Source organism: Passer montanus, unplaced genomic scaffold (assembly GCF_014805655.1).
Source record: "Passer montanus isolate IOZ18808 unplaced genomic scaffold, ASM1480565v1 scaffold35, whole genome shotgun sequence".
In the NCBI taxonomy this organism is placed as follows: domain Eukaryota; kingdom Metazoa; phylum Chordata; class Aves; order Passeriformes; family Passeridae; genus Passer; species Passer montanus.
The window spans coordinates 9,348,929-9,363,498 of record NW_024368263.1 but is presented as its reverse complement, the minus strand read 5'-3'; the positions used below and the strand labels follow the sequence as shown (position 1 = coordinate 9,363,498).

Below are 14,570 nucleotides of genomic sequence, written 5' to 3'. Positions count from 1 at the left end.
CTTAAGCAAATTATAATATTTGATGTCACCTGTGCTCTTCAAAAAATAAGGACTAGCACACCTGAAGCACACTGCAACTTCCTCACAACCACACTGCTTCTGCATATTCTAATCCTGGAAACCAAAACACCAGCACAAGTATTTCACCACCTATCATTAGCAACAGCTCCTGGTTTCCCCACAGGATATCCTGTACAAATTCAGCAAGGCAGCTCTAGCTACCATCTACCTCTGAGCTGTGTGACGTGAATAAGCCTGATACAGTACCTGAACCAAGACCAACAGTCCTGTGCAGCATGGGCTCAGCCCACACTCAATCCACAAAAGAGTAATAAACTTTAAACATTATTTGACTGTTTTTTTTTGTTTGCTGTGGTATGTCTTTTATAGCCTATCCAGTGGCAGAAGGGCTTGCTTTCCACAGGGAGACTTGAGTACAGGAGCTGCACACAGTGCTCTCACGTTCCCTGTTCATGTCATATAAGAAATCAATCCATTTTTTTTGCTAAAGCATTCTGCTCTCCTTCTGCTTTGAGTCTCCTTCCTCTTCCACCTTTCTTTCATGCCTCCCCCTCCCTCCAAGTTTCTTCAAAGCATCTGTGAGCATTTGGAAGTAATTAGACCTGAAGGGAAATGTTGGCCAGGCAGGGAGACAATGACAAGTGCCAGGAACCCAGGGTGCCCTTTCTAGCCACTTTGAAGTTCATTCAGATGGGACAAAGCTCCGTTTTGCTTTGTTGAAAAAAAACAGGAGGAAGGGAACAAGGCATGACAGGCCAATGGAAAAGAGCAGGTTCCTGTGAACTGACAGACACACCAAGTGCCAGGGCAAGAAGCTATTAAAGGTACTGACCAAAAGGGCCCCCGTGGCCACTCTACTTTATTACATCTACAAATCGTGCAGATGCACATGTAGTGCAGGGAGGAAACAAGGAAAATGGAAAACATGGTATTACTGTACCATGGAACCCCAGCTCTCCACAGACCACTGATCCACGGAGAAGACTTCAAACAAAACCCAGCACCACGACTGCCATGGCACAACAGAGTTCCTCTCCAGTGTAAGGGCAATTCTAACCAATATTCATTCCCCCACAACATCTGCAGGAGACAAAGATCTGGACTGGGCCTTTTTCTTGTGCACCAACTGCAGTGCAGAGCACATTGCCCTGCTCTGGGAACACTCAGGCCACCAATCATTTGAAGAGACCCTTCAACTGGATGTTTTCTCCCTTGCTTTTAACAATTACTGATGGTAGTTATACACAGTGAAAATAAAACTAGAGCCTAGGGCAGAAACAAGCTCAACAAGCATTCCATGAAGAGACACCTGTGCTCCTTGTTAACAAGACTGGCAACTGAACACGAGTGCAGCAGCCCGAGTTCTTCACAGGACAGTTCACTGATCTGAACTGGTTTAAGTAACTTAAGTGCTTCCTCTTCATTCATTTTCCAGCCGACTTATGTCCAGAATTAGCAGCAACACTAACCCTAATCGCTTAAGAGGCAGAGAGAAGCCTTGTTCTAGGCATCACTTAACAATTATAGGTAAAGCTGAACCAGATTGTATCTTGCTACTAGAATACAGGCTAGACTCAAGTGATCTGTGAAGGTGGAACTGAGAGGATTTGAATTTAAAAATAAGGATAGAAACAAAGTCCTTTGCAGAAAGTATATAGGAATCATGTCCCCCTTAATTCTCTATTCTTATTATTTGCATGCAAGAAACCTTAAATTTAACCTCTAACCTTGCTTCTGTGGTCACAAAGACCACAAACGAGCCCTCCACTCCTCCACCAGCTGCAACTGGTATCTGAAATAGCAATTCTCTTTAGAACTAATGTTCATACAGATTAGATCTCTCCAGGGCCACTAACACCTTTTACACATTCGTGGAGGGCACAGCTGACAACTCAGTGATCCAGCAGCCCAGGATGCTTCATCTTTTTCCACCTACAAAACAAACACAGCACCATTAAAACACTTAACATGTAATTATCACTTACTAATTTCTCAGTAAAACAGTCTGGTGGCTGAGGGTTCTGGTCACTGCTGTATTCAGGCAGCACTGGGGACCACAAGTGAGCACTTGGGGAGATGAAATGGCAAACACATCACAGCTTTTGGAGCAGGGAACTTCATCCTTCACATTATTAACAAACAGCTTAGAGCACATTATTAACCTTTCATAACAACTGTTAAATGGGAAACCTGCACAGGTAGGTGGCATGATATTTTGTACTTTATCCAAATAATCTTGGAAAAGAAAACTATTTCAGGTGCAATGGATTAGGTATCAGACTTCCCAATGTTCAGAATCTGCATTCATATACTTCTCCAGTGAAGGCTGAGGTTCAAGTCACCAACAAATTTGTGACTGACAAGCAGTGAACCAAATGTCCTGCAAGCATAGGCTGACATCTGCAACAATACTGTAAATATCCAATCTATTTGGCAGAGAGGAGACTGCCTTTTGGGGCAGTTCAGAATGAGCAAAGCTCTCCTATGATTCATTGATACCTGGAAGCTTCAGCCATTTGGGTATTTTCCCAGGGGCCTTTCTAAACACTTGTGGAGCTCCCTGAGTGCTGGCTGCTTCTGGCTGCTCAATGGTCTCTTTGTCACTTCCCACTTCTGGTTCAGATAAGGATGGAGCCACTGATGCTAAAGTTGATGAAGCAGAAGGAACTAATGATCTGGACAAACATCAGAGAAAGGAAATAAGCAAGTAGAATGAAGCTTCATTTTTCATAATAGCCCCCTGTACCACCACCACCACCACCTTTAAAGTTAGATTGAAAATGCTCGTCTTTTTCCATGATATAAGCACTAGTATTTACTTAAGTCACTGAAATCCTATTTTGCAAAGGACTCACAAAGCTATGAAGTTGAGTATGACAGTACAACTGTTTCTGGACAGAAGGAAGTCCTAGTATCTTCAAAGCACTTGTCTTTGTAGTAAGATGGGCTCATTTCATGCTTCCCATTCCTGAACTACCAAGTCATTTGCAACTCTACTCACCCCCAACATACCTGGCTACTAATAAATCAGCTGCAGAAGGAGAAACTGCAGAGCTCAGCAGGTCCGATTTCAGGTAACAAGCTGTTTAGAAATGAAACCAAATCACTTAGTTGGTAACACAGATACATCAATCACCACAGTACCACATAGCTCTCAGCTCAAAAAATACTTGCTGTGTACTACAGTAAACCTACATCACCTTCCTCCAAATGACACAGGACATTACTGAACCATGCCAGTTTCTTTCACAACTCAGAAGTGCTCTATTTCATCATTCAAACCTCAGGACCTTGACATTTTCTTTCGGTGCTCACTGCATCTCAGGAACTTTTCTGTGAAGCCACAGCATACTTTGGTCTCTGGGAGAAACAGGGATGCTAAGCATAAACCAGAGATGCCAAAGAACCTAAGATTCACATCTGTTCTACCATCTCCAGCCAGTCCACTATCACAGGAGCTCTGCAAAAGCACTTCATAGACATTTGTCTGGGTAACATTTTGAACAACAGGATTTTCTTTCCTACGGAGTCATTCTTCCATCATTCTTCATCCCATGGCAGACAATGCCTACTCCCCAGCCTATCAAATCCTTTAACAGAGGTACAATGCCCAATCTGTGCTCAAGCTAACTGCCCAAACCAGCTCTGAAGAGCTTCTGCCAGTCAGAATGGAGACATTCACCAGCATTCTCAAGGACTGCATTTTCTTTTGATAGAAGAGCTCTGACAGACGCAATCCTCAGTCTACTGCAGGAACCATACAGTCAGCTGAATGAGACAGGAAATGCACTCACCCCTGTGCTCCTCTGATCCAAAATGAACAACAGCAGTTGGGAAAAGTTTGGCCTGCAGCAAAAGGGGAAAAGAAGGTATCACTGCCTCTAGATGCTTTCACATTCACTGTCAACTTTAGAGGCAGGTTAGACAGCTACAGACACATTCATGGAGTTCAAGCCAAGGTCACTAACTGTCTGTAATTCAGGAAAACTTAAACTTGTGATGTACTAAACAGGTGATGAGACCTCCACAGCAAGCGCTCACTGCAGGAATGCCCTGCCATCTCTTCTCCTCTGTCCCCATATCTCAGGCCATTGTATTGCACCAAGATTCTCCACTGCTGATCAGATAACATCAATATGATGAAGATTCTTCTAAGATCTGAGTGGCTGACACCAAGAGAAGAAAAATCCAGCTATGCCCTTCCAAAAGCGATTCTAAATCATTTTATTACACCCTGTCTATAGTTAAAATTTATCCAGTTTCACCACCTTTCCAGGATTAAGTATTTCCTTTTATAAATCCAACCTGAATTCCTAGTTCCTACTTATCAGAATAATTGCCATATTCAAACATTTTTTTTCTATCCAGTGGGTTTGGTGTTTTTTGGTTGGTTTTTTTTTCCTTTTATTTCAGTGGCAATCCCTGTAATTTGTGTCCATTTCCTCTTGTCCTTTTACAGGGCACTGCTAAGAACTCTGGACCATACTCCTTGCTGTTTTCTGTCTCTTCTACTACACACATTGACAAGACCCCATAGAGCTTCTTTTTTTCCAGGCTGAACAGCCTTGACTACCTCTCTACCTCTCCCCATATGTCAAATGCAGGTCATTTCATTATCTTTTGGTCCTTTTCTGGGCACCAGAGAAACTGTGAAACTGGACTCACACACCCCCTGCTCAATTGAAGAATCACAAATGCACCTGTAGGTATAAAGGAGGGACCTACCTAGGGAGGTTGCTCTGCCACCTCCAGTGACCTCAATGCCACACTACCTCTTCAAGAAACCTCAGTGATCCATTATAAAGCACTATACCACCACCCAGTGTTAATCCAAGTGTTCACAAAAGAAACACAGAGCAAGAGAGTAAAAGTTGTTAAATTTCATTCTAAAAACAGACACTACTGACAAGCTCAGGCTGAGATTTTTAAAAGGGTATGATATGCAGAAGATTAACATGATATGCCATAACTAGCTGTTCCAGAAAGGATTCTGAAAAAAACAACCATCATATTTATTACACACATTATATGCCAGTATAATACCACATAAAGAATAATTAGCTGAAACAATTCTGTTAAGCTTTTAGAAAACCTTGTACTAAGACAGGTAAAGAAACCAAATCATCATGATGTAAAAGAGATAAGTACCACTATAGACAGAAACTAGACAGCAAATGTTAATTAATGGTCTACATTTTCCCTGGCAAAACACTAACACTAAACTTGTCAGACTGATCCAATAAGTAAATAAATAACCAGATAAAAGCAAGTGACTGCCCCAGTTGGTATCACTCATATGTACTTGGGAACTGTGCAGGGCAGACTGACTGCTCTGGAGTATTCTTGAGCCTCTGTTGCCACCATCACCCAAGCTGGATACTGGAATGATGGTCCTTGGACCCCATCCTTGGACAGTACAGCAATTACCAGAACTCAAAAGTACCCTGATCTTCACAGAGGAGGCTGTGGACTGCTGCCTAATATGGAGACTAACAAAATTGTATTAACTGAAGGCAAAAATGAAATAACTTCACCTCTCTTCCTGCCTACAAGCTTCAGATGAGCATATGGTATTACACATTTTTCTGACATTAATCCAGAGGCCACAGGAGACTGTGTCATGCAGCACAGCCAACATCACGCTAGGCCGAAACAGGAGACATTTATCACTCTGCTCCAAGACTCAGCTCCTGCTAAAGCATCCAGGCAAATTCACATCATTGAACTGACATTTTAGCAAAATAATTATTTATTAGGTCTTTTAACATTTCATTCCTCAATCAACAGGGCCTAAGGTTGCCTGCTCCAGTCACAAAGACAGCTCTCCATAAACTTTTTTAATTACAAAGTACCAGACATGGTTTAGAAATCCCAGAAAAAAACTCTCAAAAGAGCTTTGATGTTCCTACAGCATTCGTCTATTTAGGAAATGGGTGCCTTAAAAAAAGGCCCCCCCAACACACATACGCTCAAGCCCTTTTACACACAACATCCTTTTCATGCCAGCTGCAAGTTGGAAAATGAGGTTTTTGTAGTGTGTTAGTGTTGGAATTTTTTAATAACCTCCCCTCTCTTTTTTTTGCCTCCTGACCAATTATCTTGGTAAATAATTAACATTCTGAAGGAGATAAGTAAGCACAGAAACTCAGAACTCAAAGCCCTTTAGTTCAAAGCCCTGCCCCTTTCTCTTCGTTTCCCTGCTGCTGCCACTGAAACTTCCTTGTCAATCAAGCTCTGGGCACACACATCAAAGCCTTATGTGGGAATGGCCCCAAGGGGTCAGAGAAAATTCATGGCAGGGCCTGTGTGAGGCACAAAGAGAGAAAGAGAGTGAGAAATACAGACCAAGAGCTAGACAGACTCACTCAACAAACAAACATATAGACAGACTGTGCCCCAATATAAACCTCTACCCTGTTTACTCACAGGTCGTCAAGTAACCATAGCTCACAGTTTCAGAACCCATGTCCACAACCATTTCCTACTGCTGGCAAAACATCAGTTCAAATGTTTTAGTTCAAAATCTTAATTGAAAGAAACTTAAAGGAGCTAGACAGCAGCCCTGCAGCACACAGAATGCAACGTCATTCCCATAGCTCCTTTCCCTGCATCCCTATCCTTTTCTAGGGGTCAGCCAGCATAGAGTCCCCTCTTTCCAAACCTCCAACCAATAAGGTTTTTTCCTCCAATTCAAACAGACTATTGGCTCATGCACAGAACCTTTGGTCTAGCTTCCTTTGTGTGGAATTGTCAGGTACCACCCCAATCCCAGCACTCCCTGAGGGTGCAGCACATAAGGCAGCCAGCTATATCTCACCTGGGAATTCTCTAGCCACACTGGCAGGACCTAACGCTGTCCCAGAGATTTTTATAATCTGAAGTATTTAAATCAGCAGCATTTTCATACAAAAAAATGAAAGCAGGCCAGTCGAATGATCCCATTGTCCAAGGACTGTCTGGGCATAAAGATGAGAAGGTTTTAGTAGATTCTGTCCACAAAAACACACGAGCCCAAAGCCAAAGCCCTCAGCATTCTCTGACACACCTATGAAGGTAATGATCAAACACTGGGCAGACGATCACCTGAAAACTGTATCCTCAAGTCAGCTGTTCTAATGTTTGCAGTTGTTCTAATGCATCTGACAATGTTTCTAGAACAACTCTGCAGCTCTTCACTGCATAGCGTTCTTGCAAGAACATCTGTGAATCAGAACAGATTTTGAGAACTCTTAGGAGCCTGCCAGGTTGACCAAAAGAATCAAAGGATATTCAAAGCAACAAGTAACTCAAAAAGCTCCACTCACTTATATGCAGAGAATTACTACAATAGGACTGAGCCAACAGCCAGTTACTACACTCCAACACTCAGCATTTCTCTTCCTTGCTGCTTTGATTTCCAGCCAAAAAAATGGCCATTCTGACTGGGGAAATAGATGCTATTAATCTATTGAACCATAATGTTCAAATCACACTGTCCAAAATGTATTTACAACATACACTCAGATTTACTGGAGCAATATCTAGAAATCCAACCGAAAATGGTGTCCCATTGTGCAATTATATAGATGTGATGTAAATAAAAATACTTTGAGTTTGTGAGTTGTTTTTATTTTTCTGGGTTTCCTGGTTTTGTTTCTGTTTTTGGGGCCTTTTCTTTTTTATACAGATGAAAAACTTAGACCTAAAGAGATAACTTACTCAAGGTCACAAAGGATGGCAGCAGCAGTAATGAGAACATGCAAGTGTCAAGAGCTCCATCCAAGATCATAATCACAGGACAGCTTTCTTCTGAAGGGATTAGAAAGTCAGTGAGGCAAGGACAAAAGGAAGTCAATGTCCTGCTTATTATCCTTCTCATTTAATAAGTATCATTCTAAATTACCATCTCCTCAGATTTTAAAAAGATGTAACACAGCTTCATCCATCTGCTAGGGTACAGTTGCACTAGTTTAAATGAAAACATTCTATTTCAGAGATCTGAAGACCAACCTGCTGCTCATAAAGCCCCATTAAGTCTGAAACTCTACAACTGAAATGATACCGTTTCAATCAGAGATAGCGAGCAGCTCCTCGGACACTGCGGTGGGGAGCGTGGTTTGCGAGGGCACGGCAGCCTGGCTGTGGAGTGGCACATGGGGCTGCTGCATCTCACATTCCACGATAAAAATATCCACTTCAGAACAACAGTCCCTGGTGAATCCAGCTGTGATACAGCAGAGAGACATTCCTGCTTTGTTTAACTGCATGTTTGAGTAACTTGTTCTCTAGAAAACACAGAAAATACTGCAGGCAGAACCCTTCCCAAATAACACCTCAATGCTTCCTGTTTCTCAGACATACATACGCAAAAAAATCCTAGAACAGAGCATTGCAGATGATGCACATTATTCTCGGGAAGCTGCTCTCTTCCCTGACAGCACTGCTGCCAGACCAGGCAGAGGCTGCTGCTGAAGGGAACTTGCAGCTGCCAGAAGGAGCAGCATTCTTTCCGTTACACAATCTGAGAAGATCAGAGTGCCACAGGTCTGCTGTTAGACTGATGTTAGGAAGATGAATAAGAACATAAGCACTTCAAAGGAACACGCGCATGGAAGGAGAAACCCAAGCTACCAGCATGAAATACTGCATAGTACACACGCCCCAAACACATAAACTAGCTCTTGGAAAATTCAACTGCAAGGCAGTGGATCAAAAGTTTCTCCAGCAAGACTGCACAGCATTGCTGAGACAGAAATAAACACCACAGCCATGGTGAAAGAGGCAGATCAAGCGGTTCAAGTTTATAACCTGAGAACAAAGCTGCCCAATGTGGGCTTCAACTGCCAGAAGAGATGGATGTTCTGTTGCCAACATGGAGGAGATCTGATCCAGCTAGGGCAGGGCACCTTTAAAATTCATAAGGCAAAGATAAGATTTAAAAACACTGTTTTGAGAAGGCTACTTATGAAGGCATCCAAGTACAAAGAGCATTCACTGACACCTTGATAGCTGAGACCAGAAAGATCTGGCCTTCAAAACCGACAGTAGCAGTGAACATTTTGGGCAGGATTTCGACTCCAAATTCAGTTGTGCAAGGAGCCTCTCATTGGACTGAAGAACCTAGCTGTCCTGGAAGCCAGCATCATGAGACAAGCATAAGTAACAGACCTCATCACAAAGAGGTGAGATTGCTACTGAATGCAGTCAGATGATAAAATCCTGGATGGAGAAGACGAAGACTTTTAGGTGAATGCCATCCTCTGTGCTGGATGAATTTCAGTATTAATTGCAATTTTCTTTGCCAGTGAGTGCAATAACCACAAGGCCTGCCACAGGAAATGCCTCTGATGGACTGACTCTGATGAAGTAATTTTTTCTGAAATTGCATTTGACTCTTGCCAAAGGAGAAGGCTTCATGCTGCCCAAGTCGTAGTCAGGTTCACTGAACAAACATGCCAGACATACTGCCCAAAATGGCATTAACAAATAAGATATGGAAAGAGAACCAAAGGCAAAGAAAGGAACAAACAGCTCATCTGGATTTCTGCCTCATGGTATGTGACAAAGGAAACACTCAGGGCACTCTAAGATCTGACTAGAGGACCTAAGTATTTATGTGGAAGCCTGTAGATTCCTTCAGCTCCTCTGTAGAGAAGGATGGCCTCCTGCCCTCTCTGCTGCCTCGACTTTTCCAGTGACTGGTACTTCTATTTTCCGCTAAATCTTTCCTAGTATTAACACAGCAATCGATGATTTTTTTTCCACTAACCCACCCCAGAAATGCACTACAAAACTGCCTGTTTCTGGGAGGAGAAAGAAGCTAAGAAGCAACTCTGAAAAGCTCAGGAAGCCTAGAAAAAACACAAACAAGCCACTGAAGCTACAAGGAACCCAAAGCCAAGTGCTACAACAGGGAAGCCTGTGGTTGATCAGCTCTGGAGAGCAGAACATTATAAAACACTTCAAGGGACATGAGGAGAAGGCCGCCAGCAAAAACAGCAACAACAAAAAATCAAAGCAAAGCCTTGAAGTCTTTATGGGTTCCAAAAACTCCACATTGCTGCCAATTTGTGTGTTCACTATACTGTAAATACACACAGATTTTGGGAGCATTCACTTCAGACAGTTCTTTCATTCCAAGTATCTTGGCAAACAAGTCCGCAACAGTTGTCTTTTTTCCTGGTTTTGCTAGCAGCGTAAAGGTTCTCCCTTCATTGTAAGTGATCAAATGTAATGAATGTGGTGCCAAACTTGTCAGCTTGAATGGAGGGAGAGGGTGGAAAGAGCAGAAGTATTGGTAATATGGTATTCCACCATCTGCAGTCACTTCTGCTATTGGCTTCAGCACAAATTTCAGTAATTTATAAATATCTGAATGCTCATATATGCTCACATTACTGCCTCAGACACCATCCATTTTTCCTTACCAAAACAGTCTTTAGAGTGGAGGATAACCTACTGCTAACTTAGGACATGGGATAACATGAAAATTAAATGTTGGAAAAAAATCCAGAATGGCTAGACACACTATGGTAGTACCTTCTTTGGAAAAATCAAGAGGCTATGTGCAGGCATTTCTGCAAGGGGAGCACATCAAGTGCCAAGAGGCACAGCTACCACAACTGACATGCAGCATTTGGGGCAAAAGTGACAAATTTGGCAGTTGCATGATACAACCTGAACCCTTAAAGAGATGTATTACCACTAAAGACAAACTTCTTCCCAAACCTGACACCATCCTCCAAATCCAACAAAGATACTTAAAAAAAACTTAAGCAATTAGCTGTACTGTTACTTTACCCAAGCTCTCTTTTTCCTACGACATCTGAAGACCTGCATAGTCCACAGCACTTCATTCACAGTCACATCATCTGCACCACAACACTGCTATTCCAGAACAAGCTTTCTCACTACAGGGGTGCTGCGTGCTGCCAGGTCACCTTAGAGCAAAAGCTCCTCTATCCCCAGCCCCAAAGGCACATTATTTTTCCAAGTACCTTAACCATCTCTCTCCTGTCTTTACAGAGCAGCTTTGTCCTTTCACCTCCCTCCTTCCAGATCAGGAAACAGAAGGGGATCTCTGACTAAAGTACAAGATGTTTCCCTTCCATGGACCACAAGATGAATGAAAAGGGAAAGGTCTCCACAAACCCCCCTGCACAGAGCCTACCCCCATCCAAGGCACAGCCAAGCACTGCAGCCAGCTCTACAGCACTTGGTTTCACAGCCACTAGGGACCCTTGGCCCACACAAACCTCTTCCCAGGCTGAAGATTTCTCCGTTTGGAAGGCCACAACCTCATGTGAGAAGGAGTGAGCAGGTCCCACCCACAGTGCTGCCCCTCCTACCCCAGCACCAGAGATTGCCTCTTTCATTCTTATTTCTACTGAGAGCCCCAAGGCTCAGGCAGTGCAGCGTCACTGGGAACAGACACCTCCAAACACGGCACCAAACAATGACACAGCAGGCATGGACATCACAGCTGGAGCCATTTCCACAGAGCAGAAAGGCCCTTCAGCCCCTTTCTCCCAGGCACCCAGACCCCAGCAGAAGGGAAAACTTACCCAAGCAGAAAAATTATGGCGTGGAGCCTGCACTAACGTGGTGAAAGTTTAAGAGGAATAAGGATTTACATTGGTTAACAACAGCAAAGCTTCTCCCACAATCAGCCAGGCCAAACAGGGATAACGCACCATCCTCACAGGTCAGAGTTCTGTGGTCTTTGACAGCAGTTTGGGTAATCAGAAAAGCATGACAAGTTCTCATCAGGAATTGTTTCTTTCATGTTTGATGCTTCATCCAAGTAAAATGTTTATAAACACACAGAATCATTCCTGCCATAACAGACCGTGACCTAAAAGGGCTGAAGGGCCCCCAGCAAGGGACACAGGCCACACAGCCACTGGCATTAAACACAGCTCTCCCAAGGACAGAAGAACCATAGGCAGAGCAGAAGTCCACTCAATCCAGCCACAACCCTAACAGTGAACAAAAACTAGATGAACAGAAAAGAGTATCCTTGCTTGTAAGTGATTAGCTAGCAACGATTTCCAGTTTAGAAGCTTCTTGAAAAGGTTTCTATATATTAAGACACACTTACTAAGTATCTTCCTTGAACTTGTCCGAACTTCTCTCAAATCAGTATATCCTTTCAGTATACAGCTCCCCGTGAAAAGGATTCTGTGCCTCAGTTTTCTGACACACGAACAACTACCTTCCATCTCTTCTAGCTCCTGCGTGCCTCACTTGGTGCCACTCACTCATACTCAAGAACTCAACACATTCCAGCTTCTCCTTGGCATGTTATTCCCTTTCCAGTCACAGCTTTAACAGACTGGCAAGTCCTAACCTGTTCAGTCTTTCTTTGGACAGGAGACATTGCAGAATGTCTCTGATGAATGTCATTCCTCTTCTCTGCACCTTCACCAGTTCCTTTTGGAGATGTGAGACCAGATCTGGATGTTATTGAGACAAACCCTGGTCCATACACAGCGACGTTCTCGATTTTGTTCTGAATACTTTGCTTTTGGAAGGAGGTGGTTTTCAATTTGACTGCTATTCAGTAATGAGCTGATGATTTCACCACCTTAAGACTTTGCTCCAAAGCCATAATGATCAACACAAGAGCTCACCGAGCTGCATATGAAGGTCAAATTATTTTCCCTGCACCTCATCACATTTATCTATGCAGAGCTAGCCGGATAAGCCAAAAATGCAAAATCATGCAACTGTTAACTAATGTGATAGTAATCTTTTAGTAATGTCATGTAATAATCCCTAAAAAATATTCTAAGGATGAGATTTTACTTGCTTTCCACATTTGGCAAGTAATTGTACAGACTCTGTATAGTTAAGATCATGCTTAAAAGCTCCACTTTACTTTAATTACACCCAAATTCTCAACATAACCACTAGCTTAATTTGACTATGGTGTGATTACATGTGGCATGAATAAAAACATATCTTAAATCAGCTTTGGATTTGACACCCTTTATCTTAGTTGGATGTTATTCTTCTTTCATGGTGACATCATGAGAGGATATGAGGATATGATATCCTCATGAGAGGATATGAGAAATGAGAAAAAATATTTTCCTTAAAGCAGTCCATTTGCAAAGAATTTTCCACTTTTGAGCATAGCATCTTGAGCAGTCCCAGCTCTGTATCAAAGTCAAGGTTTTGCACCTTTGCCATGTGCCTCAGCAAGCACTGCAATCCACAGAAAGCCACTGCAGACTGAAGATGTCTGACACTAAAATCGACCAGCTTCTTCACAAAGCTGTGATTTCTAATGAAGTCCCTAAGACTGGGCTGTAAGGCACCTCCAAGTCTTCAAAGAGCACTAATTTAACATGTGTTCATGTCTCAGGGAGCTGCCACAAAGAATGAATTTCACAGTAAATGTCACAACGAGGAAACCAGGAAATTGCCACACGTATAACAAGCACCAGTAATGGTGCCAGGTACAGAACAAAGGCTTTAATGCAGTAAATTAAACAAAATTCCTGCCATTAGGTTTTATATTTCAAAGACAATGAGATGTAATTATTCCTGTGGTGTTTTACTGAAAAAGTCATGTTTCAGGAGACATCCAGAGAAACACGAGATGTGCACTGAGAAAGAGAAAAGAAAAGAACAGTACTGCAGGACAGGGGAGGCAGGCAAGGGGTAAAAGGAGGTAAGCAGAGGATTTAGAACATTTTAGAAAACAAACCAAAGTTAACAAGGGAGACCAGAACCAACATCTGAGGATCAACAGGAGGCAGATACAGGTCTGAATATTCAATCATCTAAAAGCATCTGCATGTGTATTTCTTCCACATGGCCTAGTCAGCAAGTTGTGGAACTTGGAAAACTCCATTGCAAACAACTTCCAAGGCATGCTAATCACTACCTAATTCACCATGCTGCCTGAAAAGTCCCTTTCTCTATCCCTTTCCCCACCTCAGCCTTTCTGCTCCCTCAGAGCAGGGGCATCAAACAAGAATTCTCACTGCTGCTGCGTGAGCCTTTACTCTGAAGGATCTCTGGTGCATCAGTCTGGAATGGTCCATGCAGTTCTGACTGACAGAACATTTTAAACAGCGTGAGTTTGGGGCAAATTCACTGGCAAAATCACTCAGTCATTCCTAATGATTCTAGATGTGTGATCTACACAGCCAAAGGTCTCTGGCCAGGGACATCAAGACCTTATCTGACACTTGCAAAGAAATCTCCAGGAATCTGAATTTGAAAACCTGTACTTCAGTGTTTTCACAGAAAAACTACACAAAGAGAATGTGTATCCCTCAGTGCACATTGACTCTCACACAGTGATTTCAAAAACTCAGATTTTTGTCTAATATGGCCTCTAGCTCCCATTGTAGCAATTAAAAACAGTTCCCTGCCCACACTGAGTCTCATCTGTTACTATCCTAGTCCAGCTACAGATAAAGCACACTCAACTCAGCTCTCACAATAACATTCCAGGTTAACTGCAGCTGTGTACCAAACAATGCCAATCCCCACCCCTGCCCCCAGTGTGCCTCTGCCTACTGGTGCACAAGGTGGACCTCTTCTGGTGAACAGCT

General features: G+C 42.8%; 1 protein-coding gene across 3 annotated transcripts in view; it reads right to left on the bottom strand.

The window, feature by feature from the left end:
• Positions 1–849: 849 nt before the first annotated feature.
• Positions 850–14,570, bottom strand: part of ASPSCR1 (ASPSCR1 tether for SLC2A4, UBX domain containing) — a 35,414-nt gene continuing 21,693 nt past the window's right edge. The window contains exons 13-16 of one of the 3 annotated variants that reach the window (XM_039716331.1): positions 3,816–3,867; positions 3,034–3,103; positions 2,521–2,696; positions 850–1,953 (exon numbers count right to left, since the gene is read on the bottom strand). In XM_039716331.1, the coding sequence (XP_039572265.1) occupies positions 1,940–1,953; positions 2,521–2,696; positions 3,034–3,103; positions 3,816–3,867 (312 nt within the window). In that variant the 3' untranslated portion in view covers positions 850–1,939. The other 2 variants (XM_039716332.1, XM_039716335.1) reach the window with 2 other exon arrangements.